The sequence below is a fragment of the Oreochromis niloticus genome, linkage group LG6, assembly GCF_001858045.2.
Source record: "Oreochromis niloticus isolate F11D_XX linkage group LG6, O_niloticus_UMD_NMBU, whole genome shotgun sequence".
NCBI classification, from domain to species: Eukaryota; Metazoa; Chordata; class Actinopteri; order Cichliformes; family Cichlidae; genus Oreochromis; species Oreochromis niloticus.
The window spans coordinates 36,889,456-36,901,994 of NC_031971.2; the positions used below are offsets into that span (position 1 = coordinate 36,889,456).

The window sequence follows — 12,539 nt, forward strand, 5'->3', positions numbered from 1 at the left end:
GTCTTTAGAATAAATCTCTTGACAGCTATATAAGCAATAATGACAAAGTGATTATGTATTTCTTTAAGTATTTTAAACAAATTTATCTCATTTGAATCTTTGCTGTGGGACTTGAAAGTCCACAGTATAGAGATGTAAAAGTGCAGGGCGCAACACACATACAGGGTTCTTTCTGCCTTACATCAAAGGGAAGCCAACAGGACATTGATGGGTGTGTGTGTGTGTTTATCAAGTGCCTTTACTGATTAACTAGTGACCTTTAACCTAAAAAGGCCCATTTTGTGCCAGTTCAAAGGCTAAAAATTATTTCCATAGCACAGGTGTTTCCCTCACAGTTGTAATCCTCAGAGCTGAGATCTTTAGTCAGCAGGCTGTTAAAATGACATTCACACACTTTTTCCATCAGATTTGATACAATTGTTTTCATAGTATTCCGATTAAAATCCCTCATACGTCAGTCAGCAGTATCCCAGTTTGTTTGTTGTTTGTTTTTGGTTTTTTTGTCTCCATAAATGTCTGCAGATATCTCCATAAAAATGGAACAGCTGTCTTTATAACAGTATGACAAGCCTTTTTTTTTTTTTTTTACATTCTTCAGGACCATATTCGGCATTGATCTCGTGATTCTGCTCGTGAGCGTGACGTGGCTGCAATGAAAGCAGAGGAAGAAGACGCTGTGGAATAATCTCACAAAAAACCTGCCCATATTTTTTTAAAATAAACCCCAATCCATAAATCACACACTGTTGTTGTGAAGACGTTTTTGTTTTTTGTTTGTTTTTATAATAAAACACACATGTTTATCGTCAACGGCGTTTCCTAGACGTTTACGTCACATATCGCGTCACGTTTCAGTGGAAGCACGAGGGGATTTCAGTGGATTTCTCCGCGTGGATCAAGCTGTGGGGTATCTGCTGTCACAAACCAGCTATGCCTGACAATTGTCCGTGACTGCAGGGGACGAGGCGGTAAATGGTGTCTGGGATTCAAGTCGGTTTAGAGCGCTTCGTTTCCTGGTCATGGAAGGTCCAGAACCGGTTACCGATTATTTACGGGGAGTGAACGGACACTTGAATGAACTTCAGAGCTCCGGTGAAGGATGCTCTCCTTGCCGTAAGAGCACCCGTTGTTTGATCCCGCCGGTGTACCGGAAAGAGCTGCTACAGCTTGTTAAATTGGCAGGACCGGTGGTAAGATCTGCTTATGGATTTCTACTCGAGCACTATGCCGGGCCACAAAACAAGCCCCATTTTAAACTTAACATTTCCCCCTCTACCTTAAGATACACTGATAACCCTCAATTAATATAAGACACTGAAGAAAAATCCCAGTTCAGGTGTACGACAACACTGTGGGCTACAGTAGGCGCCTACTATTATAATATTAGTATTAGTATTATAATTGTTTCCAAAAATGAGTGCGCCGAATTGACTGTGCCTTTTATGCATCTCCCGTTAATCAAACTCCCAGCTGTCACTGGCGTATTTTGGTAAAGATGAAATCTTAAAAACCTACTTTTTTTTAAGCAAGTTCTGACCTAAGTGCAACTCCTTGTAACAGTCTCGCAAATAAAAGCTTTCCAATCTGGTTATGAAATAAAAAGTCAACACTCGGACATAAAGTCTTATTCGTTTTTTTTTTTCTAACTGTATGTTAAATCTTTTATAGCCTTCTGGCATTCAGGCCTGAGTTACAATATGCTGCATACTGTTTAATGCTTTGATTCCACATAGCTCTATTAAAAATCATCATTATAACTAGACTGTCACACATTTTACTAATTGAATGCTTAAATCTGTTTATCAGAAAGTGGCAGGATCCTGCACGACAGAAGATAAAACCCTAAAAATAGAAACTTTAACAAAATAGCTTAAATGAAGTTAAATATCTCAATAAGAGACAAAGTGATGAAAATTATAAAATTCAAAAAGGTATTAAAAAAAAAAATACACATGCCTGCTTATTTCCCCTTAAATGATGCCACATTTGTGGGTTGTGTCCATCAAAAACTTAACAGCTTATTCTGCTATTGACTCTTGTTTTGAGTTTCTGGTACTCTAGATGCTGACAATCGGGTGCCTGATTGGAGCCTGATTAGCAGCAGCTGTGAGTGTGGACAGTTGGTGTCTGCTCCAAGCCGGCCATGTTGGACTGATCTGGATAGGACCTGTGCCTTGAAGGGCAACTTTAAGCTGGTGGTCTGCAGAATCAGGGTGCAGAATTATTTAGAGTGAGCCCTAGTACCATCTCCAATATAACGGGGAATGGTATAAGAACGGTCATAGCGAAGCACTGCGACAATAAAGAAAAGATCCACTGAACACATTTCTTTGCTTTTAATGCAGTTTATGTATTGTAGTGGTTTACAGATTACAGGCTAAAAGCCTAACAGGCTAAAGAGACACAAATCTGCCCTCTGTGGTGACCTGTTGTGAATAAGTTAAATTATCATTAAATTACTGATGTTAAAGAAAGATAAACTGATGTTTAATTAAACATCAGTCTATCAATTGATAGTTTTTCAAGTATTAGGCCAGCAGCATCAGCATGTTATTTTTCATATGTAAAGTGTATAACACTGTTTTAAAACACACACTTGGTGATTTAAACACCAACCATAAACAAACACATTTGTACAGTCATACTTGCGTACCTTATTGAAGCACAGAAAGACAATTTTACGTCACAATATTTTAACAGTTCTAAATTAAATTCTTGGCTCAAATAATCTTGGTTTGTCCTTACGTCGGTATTAAATGATGAATTTGACTTCTGGTGTCTTCCTAGAAGCCTGATCTGTGCATTTAAAAAATATGTGATGTTAAAAAAGACCGCAAGAAGTTTAGAAGCGAGTATATCATGAGGTATTTCTGACTAATGAAAATTCTAATGGAACCAACGGATAATAATGATGCGTTTGATTTTGTTTTCCCAGCTCATTTCTCAGCTGATGGTCTTCATGATCAGTACAGTCAGTATGGTGTTCTGTGGTCACATGGGGAGAACTGAGCTTGCAGGAGTGTCACTAGCAGCTGCGGTAAGGAGACGCACTTGAGGCGTACGTCAGCTTGTTTCTGTCGCTACCTTCTGTAAGTCTTCATATGGATTCTGATCACATGCTTTTTTTAACTGAATGTATTTATCTATTTGTTTGCAGGTGGTTAACGTCAGTGGTATTTCTGTTGGCACTGGTTTATCAGCAACTTGTGATACCCTGATATCTCAGGTTGGGGCCTATTTTTTTTAAACAACTTAACAAGGAGATTGTGGTATCAAGTTTGTTTTCCTGAACTGTTACTTTGTCATGTGATCAGTAAGTCTTTGTCTGAATGTTTCATGCAGACGTATGGGAGCGGTAACTTGAAGCGAGTCGGTGTGATTCTCCAGAGGGGAGTTCTGATTCTGCTGCTGGCCTGTTTCCCCTGCTGGGCCGTCCTCATCAACACTGAGCCCCTCTTACTCACAGTCAAACAGAGTCCAGAGGTCGCCAGGCAAGTTTAACAGGAACAGCTAGAGCAGAATTAGACAAATTTATAATTATCATCTATAAATGCACAATATATACTATAAGTCAAAATCTGCACTACAGTACAAGTAAAGCAGATGTGGTAGATCAAAAGATTCGCAAGATTAATGTGCAGCTGACAAATCTGCAGCAACTCTGCAGGTCTTGCATGTTAAAATGGTTTAAAATGTCTGAGAAATATTTCAAGCACCTTTTGGAATTTAGACCATAAAGAATCACATCAGCTTTGTAGGCAAAGAGAACTTGTAATCACACCTGCAGTGTATATATGTAGTTTTTTCACATATTGTGTTTGTCTCTCTGGCCTGAAGTCTCGCCCAGATGTATGTGAAAATCTTCATGCCTGCTCTCCCGGTGAGTTTGATGCATTCAGTTTTCCTTCATGATCCCCTGTGTGAAGGCCCAAGCTAATGGTGGAAGCTATCAGTAAAATCAGAGAATGTCTAAATGGGAGAACACCCACTGAGAGCACTTCCTGTTTCATAAGGGACACTTGCAAAATCATCCAAAATGAACGGGGCCTTGGGGAGGTGAACCATAAAAATGGAACTCTATTTTTTAAATAAGCCGTCTCAACGATCCACACAAGATTTGCCTGACTGTTGAACCCATGACATACATGAAACAAACGTAAAATAAAATATGTCAACAATATTAGTCAAACAGAACATAAGTTGTAGTATACTGATCTTATATCACCTCCTTGATTGTATGTGTCAGTTTTAAAATTTTAATAGCCATCCAATTAATGTTTTTAAACGCATTACATGGTAACAGTTTACAAAGTTCAGAAACATTAGTTACAATCGGCAATCATACGAGAATCAACAGATAATTTCATCTTACAGTTTTTAACTTTAACTATATTTCAATAACAGGAAAGTGAACAAGCTTTCTCAGATTAGTTCTGATACCATCTGGAATGTATCATTTGTATTGTAATTCCAATAAAATAGTAAGGAAATTAAGGAAACATCAATGTCTTTATAGATAAAATAACTTGATTCCTAAATGTTCAAACTTTTTGTCTCTGTTCTATTTCCAGGCTGCTTTTATGTACCAACTGCTTGGGAAGTATCTACAAAATCAGGTCCAGCATCCTAACATAAGGCATGTGTGACATTCATGACATGTAACAAATTTAAGTTTAAATGGAAAAAGTTTTGCTCTTCGTTACAGGGAATTATGTGGCCTCAGGTTATAACTGGAGCAACTGGAAATGTCTTCAATGCTGTCATCAACTACGTCTTCCTCTATCCCCTGGAGCTGGGTGTTGCGTGAGTTTTTTTGGGGGGGGGGTTGAATCATGTTTGAATGATTAGTGATTAGAAGTGTGCTGATATGTGCCTTTAAGTGTTTCACAGAAATGGTGTGTTAAAGCTTTAAAGCAAAGAAACCCCCAATTATTTACTGATTTAGATTTTGAACCTGAGAGTCCATCACATAGTTCCAGTGGCACATCTGGACATTTCTTAGATTAGCAAAAACAGTGAAATATAACTGCTCAAAACTGTAAACCCATTGACTCTGATAGATCCCTGACTTTTACTCAGGTATACCCACAGTATAGAATTCTTCCAGTTGATCTAATCTGGCAAAACCATAAAATCATAAAAAATGTGCAGGAGAAGAAAAAACTCAAAACAATTATGAAATATTATTTTAAGTCAGTCTAATTTAACTGTTTTGGTGGACGCTTTGTACGTATTTTAATTTTGATGTTTTCCATTCATACTGTGTCTTTATATGTCTTAATAAGTGCCTACTTCTATTTTTGGTCACTTCTTCTGCTCATGGAACTACTGAAGTGGATCTGCAGCAGCCAATGCCTTGTCACAGTATTTGCTGGCTTTGTTCCTATATGCTTACATCTGCTGGAGGGGTCTACACAAATCCACGTGGGGAGGTCAGTTTTCTTGACCACGGCGTGATGTTAAAGTGAATGTTTTAAAAGATGGCCATCTTTTAATGGTGTTTGGGGTTTTTTTCTTCATCCTTCTGCCTGCAGGTTGGACGCTTGACTGTCTGCAAGAGTGGGGTCTCTTCATCAAGCTGGCTATTCCCAGTATGCTCATGATTTGTTTGTCCTGGTGGATATTTGAAATCGGAGGATTCCTGGCTGGTGTGATAAGTGAGGTTGAGCTGGGAGCTCAGTCCATAGCATACCAACTCTGCATTGTAGCTTATATGGTAACTTTTTTCATTTTTCCTTTCCCGTTTTTGGAGAGACTATTACATCCATCCATTTATTTTCTATTGTTTTCATGAAACAGTGAAATTGTAAACATTATTAACCTTTTAAATTAATCTTAGCTATAAAAATGCTTTCAGATATCTCAATAATCCTTCAGAAGAACACATATTATAAAAAGATTTTAACAAAAAACCTTAAGTGTAATCTGTGCTCGAGAAGAAGGACTTTTTCTTCATCTGTGAGCGTTGTCTTTATCCTAATGGCACTTTTATTTGAGCTTAGTGCATGTTAAAGTTTAGTACAAGATACACTTGCACTAAAAGCTGTAGTTTACAGTACAACAAATCAGACTGGCCCTAGCATCTCTTGCTCTTTTCATCTGTTTCTAATCTTTGTTCTAAGATAACGAGCTTCTAGCTCTACTTTTGAACTTATCATACCAATGTGGTAGTGGTGCCATGTCCCTCATAACTTTAATGAAATTCAATACTTCACATTATCACTGTGTAAATACATATCTTTTCACAGAGCCCACTGGGATTCTCTGTTGCTGCCAGTGTGAGAGTTGGAAATGCTCTTGGTGGAGGAAATCCGAAGCAGGCCATGCTATCATGCAAAGTCTCTATCATCTGTGCATGTAAGAAACGAGTAATCTTAAAAAGAAATAATTGAAAGCAAAGGACTGGTTACATGTGTTATCAACACGTATGCAAATAGTCCCTGAAAACGCAGGTTGTGTCTTCACCTTCTCTCTTTCTACATGTGAGCTGTTCTCTCACGTTGTTCATTTTACTTTATTTGTGCACCACAGTGGCAGTTGCCTGTTTGGTTGGGGCTCTCATCATCTCTACCCGAAACGTAATTGGCTACATTTTCACCTCCGAGCAGTGAGTGCACTCACAGACACACACTCAGTTTTACTTTGTTGCAGACACGTGGATGTCTAGTTGAGTCCGTGATGTTACACAAGTCCATTCAGACTATTATACATTATCTGCGGTCATTGTGTTCATGTTGACGCACAACGGTGATTGGTGACTGTTTAATGTTTAGCAGGTAGGTCCCTTTAACAAATCCCTCAGTTTATGCAAACTGCAGTTAAATGATGGTGTTTATTATTAAGGGGGAAAAATCCAAACCTAAATGGCTCTAAGTGAAAAAGTAATTGCCCCCTCCTGTTATAGCAAAAATTAACTGTGGTGTATCACATCTTTGGTAAGCTGAGTTAGCAACACCCAGGCCCGATTACTGTCACACCTACTCTCAATCAAGAGATCACTTAAATAGGACCTGCCTGACAAAGTGGCAGACATCATGCCGCGATCCAAGGAAATTCAGGAACAAATGAGAAACAAAGCAACTGAGATCTCTCAGTCTGAAATAGGTTATAAAGCCATTTCTGAAGCTGTGGGACTCCAGAGAACTACAGTGATATAAATACATAACAGTTATACATAAATGGCAAAACATGGAACAGTGGTGAACCAAAAATAACACGACAAAACACAACAGTATGTGTGTGGTGGCACACCAACACTAAATCCTTCTTCCATGTGAAGCACGGTGGAGGTGCTATTATGCTTTGAGGCTTGTTCTCTTGGGGGCCAGAGGCCTTTAAAACAATTAATTCCAAATTAATTAAAGGCAGATTTATAGGAGAATGTGACAGGGGCGAAGCATGAGCTGAATATTGTAAAGATAATGGCAAGATGATGACTGAAAGCATGTGAATACAGAAAGGATGAAAAAAGTGGGGTTTAGTCCTGATTTTAACCCAACTGAAGCCATGCCAATCCTGTGGCATTCCCCAAAGACGGCTGTTTAATTATAACAATTATTTATAAACTGGGAGAATTGAGAGAGAAGCCATTCTCGTGATTGTGCAAATCGTACAAGTGGTTCAAGAAAAACTCTGTAACTATTTTGAGATTCTTGCTCCAAAGGGAAGACTCAACAATTTACTAAATTAAAGAGATCAGTTGCTTTTATGAACCTGCAGTGTCGGGAGTTACTCGGTATATTCAGTAAAGACTCGAGACATTGTATTTTTAGTTTTTCCAAATTGTCTTTATCATTAAGTACCTGGGGTCAACCATGGATAACTGGACCTTAGACAAAGATTGGACATTTTCAAGGAATCAAGGAAGGAAAAATAACACTTTGAATAAACTTTATTGCTGCTGTAGATATGTTTAATGTTATCATCTTACTAAATAATTAAGTCAAGCAGCTGAAACACGCTCAACAAAATCTGCAATGAGGAATAACAATGTCAGGTTCAAATGCAGTTTGACTGCTGCAGTTGAACTTGTTCCTTTTATTGGTTTGCTGACTAGATATGAATGTTACATTTAAAGCATGATTAACAGTTTAAAGTATGTTTCTGGAACCTTTTTAAAGATCTTATTTCTATATCTTTATAGAGACATCATTCAGAGGGTTGCTGATGTCATGCTTATATTTGGATTCATGCATATCTGTGATGCCATTGCGGTAAGAAATCATGCAGAATAACCATTCACAAAGCATGTGAGACATCCACATGACCAGTGTTTGATACTTGCAGGGCGTGGCTGCAGGTGTTCTTAGAGGTGTGGGGAAACAGCTGATTGGTGCTTTGTGTAATTTTGTTGCATTCTACTTCATTGGCTTCCCCATCGGTGTGTCCCTGATGTTCGCAGCAAACATGGGGATTGTAGGTAAAACCAAACTTTTTTTGTGTGTGTGTGTGTGTGTGTGCGTGTGCGCTTGTCACTCTGTCTCGGAGGATTTGTTTAGCAGCATTCAGGAACTTTTTTTTTTTGTCTTGTATCTGTGACAGGACTTTGGACAGGACTCGTCATTTGCCTCTTACTTCAGGTGATATTTTACGTCACTTTTTTGTGCAAACTTGATTGGAAAAAGGCTTCGGAAGATGTAAGTAGCTGCATCAGTTGCTTTAAGTTTAAAGCTTTCTTATTTGAAGCTGAAATGTATAATCAGTAAGTGTCCTTGATGTCTGTGATCAGGCTCTTGTGAGAGCAGGGGTTCACATCACAAAGGAAAATGCAACAGCTGAGCTGGAACACTCGGGTAAGAACTGGTAATAAATGGTAAATGGTAAATGGCCTGTATTTATATAGCGCTTTCTAGTCCCTAAGGACCCCAAAGCGCTTTACATATCCAGACATCCACCCATTCACACACACATTCACACACTGGTGATGGCAAGCTACATAGTAGCCACAGCCACCCTGGGGCACACTGACATTCTTGCTTTGAGGCTTGCATGAACGTTTTGGGTTGCTCTCAAATACTCTCTCTCTCTCTCTTACTCTGCCCCAAACCTCTAGATTCACATCAGAGTCAGGCCCAGGTCAGTGGAGCTGAGTCTGCGTGTTTGAATGCTGAGGGAGGAAACACAGAACCAATTGTAGCCAGTTCAGGAAGCAGAGCCTTCGCCATCACCACCACCACCACCACCACAGTGGGAGATGTTCTGTCTGTACCACAGCTGGCTGTATGGCGTGGTTTGGCATTAATAATCATGATCATCATCCTTCTTGCTGGAATAATCATCAGCCACTTTCTAATGAAGCTGTTAAAATGAGGGATTTTTGAGTGTCATAGGGCTGCTCATCAGCTTGACCATACTGAGAATCAACTCTCCAGTCTTCAGCTCTGTGCAGCTTCCAGAAACTCTTTGATTTCCTGGTCTGCAGCCCTCTCATATTTTCTTTACTACACACCAAAAGAGCGGATGCTAACGTCAGGCCAAATTTACATTTAGAATTTCTTGTATCAGGTGCTGGGGCAAAACCCAAAGACTGTATACAAAAGATGGATGAAGCTTTCATGTCTGAAATGTGATGCCTAAAGTGTCCTAAATGTGCACTCTCTATAACAGCCAACAGCGAGCAATTCTTCCGCTTGTTCTGCTTGCCCCAGTAAACATTTGCTTAATGATTTTAAGGGCTCTGTCACAGGTGTTACATCTTATTAAATACAACATCATGTTCACTTAGGAAATTATGGTCCCATTAGAATCGAAAAGGTAAAAGGCAGGTATGCACTTCACTGTATGAGCATACAGTCTCACTTGGTTTCTTAGCGGGTCACCACTCAGTCCTTCTGTCATTTTTCAAAACACGAAGATTGCAAAGGCTAAAATGCTAAGCTCTGTGAAGCTCTGAGTAACTTGTTTACTATCCAACAAAAGGCATCCGGCATCCAATTTTAGTATGCAGTCTATGATCAAATCTGCTTCAGAAAAAAAAGCATTTTGTGCACTTTTTGTTTCCTGCGTCTCAGCCAAATTAGATGTAAAGTTTAATGTGTGTGTGTGTGTGTGTATGGAAAATGTATATTTTCTGGGTGAAAACAAGGGAACTTAAACGTCCACCAGTAACATTTTATGCCAGCATTTTTCACGAGAACAAACATTTCACTGCACAATGTCTTCTTATATCTTCTGTTTGCTTTAAAAGACCATACCATGGACTTAACTTTACAGTCCTCTAGCACTGCCACCTTCACAATAGTATTTTTTTTTTTTTAAATGGATGTATCAGAGAGATCTTTATTTTCATGATCGGTTTAGGCTTTAAACGAATAGATAAAGGTCTGTTCAGCAGTGTTGACACTTTGATGCACAAATACATTTTTGAATCATCTGCCATTATTTTCTATTTCCTCTGTTGTTTTGATGTTTTTGAGTTCCTTCTGTTGGAAATCTGAAAATAAAGAGTTTACTGTTTAATAGTGAAGCATTAAACAATCACATACTTGTAGTCATACTGGGTGGCTTTTGAGTGTGAAAGTGTATGAATAAATAACTCCTGAACAAAAAGAGGCTTTTCATGAAGCAGGCTTCAAAAAGTTGACTTATGTAACAGCAGCTCCATAAAACCCATTTAGAAGTAACTGTATGTCATCAGTCTCATCTCTGAGACAAACAGAGGTCTCATCAATTCACAATAAAGAAAACTGATCCTGTTGATCAGCAGCAATGAGCTCAGCCACCCGTGGAAATGACTTCTGTCCCACTCAACCCCCCTCTTGGTTCAGTCATTTTCACCAGTTTCCTCATTGCTCATCTGTCATGAATGACAGTGTTCCCTTTCTGCATGATCACTGTTAAAAAGTAACTTGTTGTACAGACTGTCACGTATTCAGGCCCAGACACATTATGTATGATTTGCATTTTGAGCCTTGTTATATAACTATGACCATTTATTGGAAATGTCGTTTAAACGTATACCATGCAGTGAAAAATTTCCCCCTTCATATGTGAAAGGTTTAGGATTATCTAAAAAAAATTTAATATTGACAAAGATCATCCGAGTAAGTACAAACTACAGTTTTTAGAAGATGATCTTATTTATTAAGGTGAAAAACAACTATCCAAATATACATGGTCCTATGTCAAAAAGCGACTTTCCCCCTTTGCTTAATCATGAATTTAGTGTGACTAACTGCATTTTTTTGCAAGCTGAATTTAATTCCTCCACAGTGACGTAAAAGACTCATTGCCAGTTCTTTACTACGGCGACTGTAGACAGCTGGAACAGCTGTGGCTCGCAGACACAGCGTGTGCCAAACTGTGCGATTTATGTGTAACAGTTTGTGTTTGGTGAAATTTGCTGAGCAGTTTCAGAAACTACATTTGAAGTTAGCTGCCACTTGCTTACTTTGTACTTCTGTAGTGCCAGCTACGTGAAGAAACGGCTTCATTAACTGAAGGTGCTCACTTTAACCACCGGCTGTAAAGACTATCCTTGTGGAAAGAGCTGTGTCAGTCCAGCAGGCACTTTTTTAATCATGAAGGAAAGCTCTTACTGGGCGCCACTCTAGTTTAGGTGACTTCCCCATAATAAGTCTAGTTAAGCCAGATTAATTTCTTAAACTAAGACTCTTACTGGTAGATAATCTTTATCAGTATTATAAAACACCCTGTAATTGTATTCCTAGACTAAGACGTATTCAGGTGCAGTGAACATGAGACGTAGAAGATCAAAATGACTCACGCTGAAATAAATACATTAAAAATCTGTACATAAATTAAAAAAAAACTTTAATTTGACCAATATTTTACAATTAATCTACATATAATATACTGTTATTTAGGGGTTTTTTTGTTTATTTACCTGTTTTAGTTATCATTTATCAATATTTCCAGTCTTTTCTCTCTATGTTAATACTTATGGAAGTCCTGCACCACTTGCATAACCTTGTTCAGAGTCCTTTTCAAGAGTTAAAAACACAGACTGTATATAAAAGATGAATGTTGTGATAGCTGCAGATACCTCCTAAGTGCTAAGTGATATACAAATAATGCACGGCCTCTTGGGCAGGCGAACAACACACTGTATTGTTATTTATCACGCCATTCTGATAAAATTGTTTAAAAGGCACCAACAGCACAAACACAGGAGTGAGGATAGGTCAGAGGGAGCGAGAAACCGGGCCAGCTGCAGCTATCTGTGTCTGTGCGCCTGTCAAACAAAGCAGCCATGCCCCTGTGTGTAGCACCTTTCTACTCAGCTGACCCAAACACACACGTTCATATATTGCTTTTATCTATACCTAAGGACTTTCTTACACACACACACACACTTGGGGGTAAACTCGGGGGTCAGTACCCAAGGATCCTGCAAGGCAACCTGCTCAACCACCTGAACCAAAGTTGCCCAGATGCAAAAACAATCCAGCATCGCAAACAGACTCTGCAGACAGTCTGACCTGCAAAAAATATTAATTTTCAACATTTTTTCTGATGAAAGTATATTAATGTATATTAGTTTAAGGAAACTAATATACATAATATATATATATTATGTA

At 38.7% G+C, this 12,539-nt stretch overlaps 1 protein-coding gene across 4 annotated transcripts; it reads left to right on the forward strand.

Moving 5' to 3' along the window:
- Window positions 1–805: 805 nt before the first annotated feature.
- Window positions 806–10,495, forward strand: LOC100693082 (multidrug and toxin extrusion protein 1). 4 transcript variants are annotated; one of them, XR_269313.4, is made up of 16 exons: window positions 806–1,190; window positions 2,936–3,037; window positions 3,158–3,226; window positions 3,343–3,491; window positions 3,838–3,880; window positions 4,572–4,616; window positions 4,706–4,803; window positions 5,335–5,432; window positions 5,535–5,716; window positions 6,249–6,357; window positions 6,532–6,607; window positions 8,144–8,213; window positions 8,287–8,415; window positions 8,542–8,636; window positions 8,729–8,792; window positions 9,053–9,123. XR_269313.4 is itself a non-coding variant. In XM_005470052.4 (16 exons), exons 1-16 carry the CDS (start codon window positions 1,020–1,022, stop codon window positions 9,307–9,309), a joined length of 1,761 nt encoding a protein of 586 aa, XP_005470109.1. In that variant the 5' UTR covers window positions 808–1,019; the 3' UTR covers window positions 9,310–10,495. The 4 variants fall into 4 exon arrangements, 1 of the variants encoding a protein (XP_005470109.1); XR_002062309.2 differs by having other exon boundaries at window positions 8,402–8,415; XM_005470052.4 differs by having other exon boundaries at window positions 808–1,190; window positions 8,287–8,419; window positions 9,053–10,495.
- The last annotated feature ends 2,044 nt before the right edge of the window (window positions 10,496–12,539 follow it).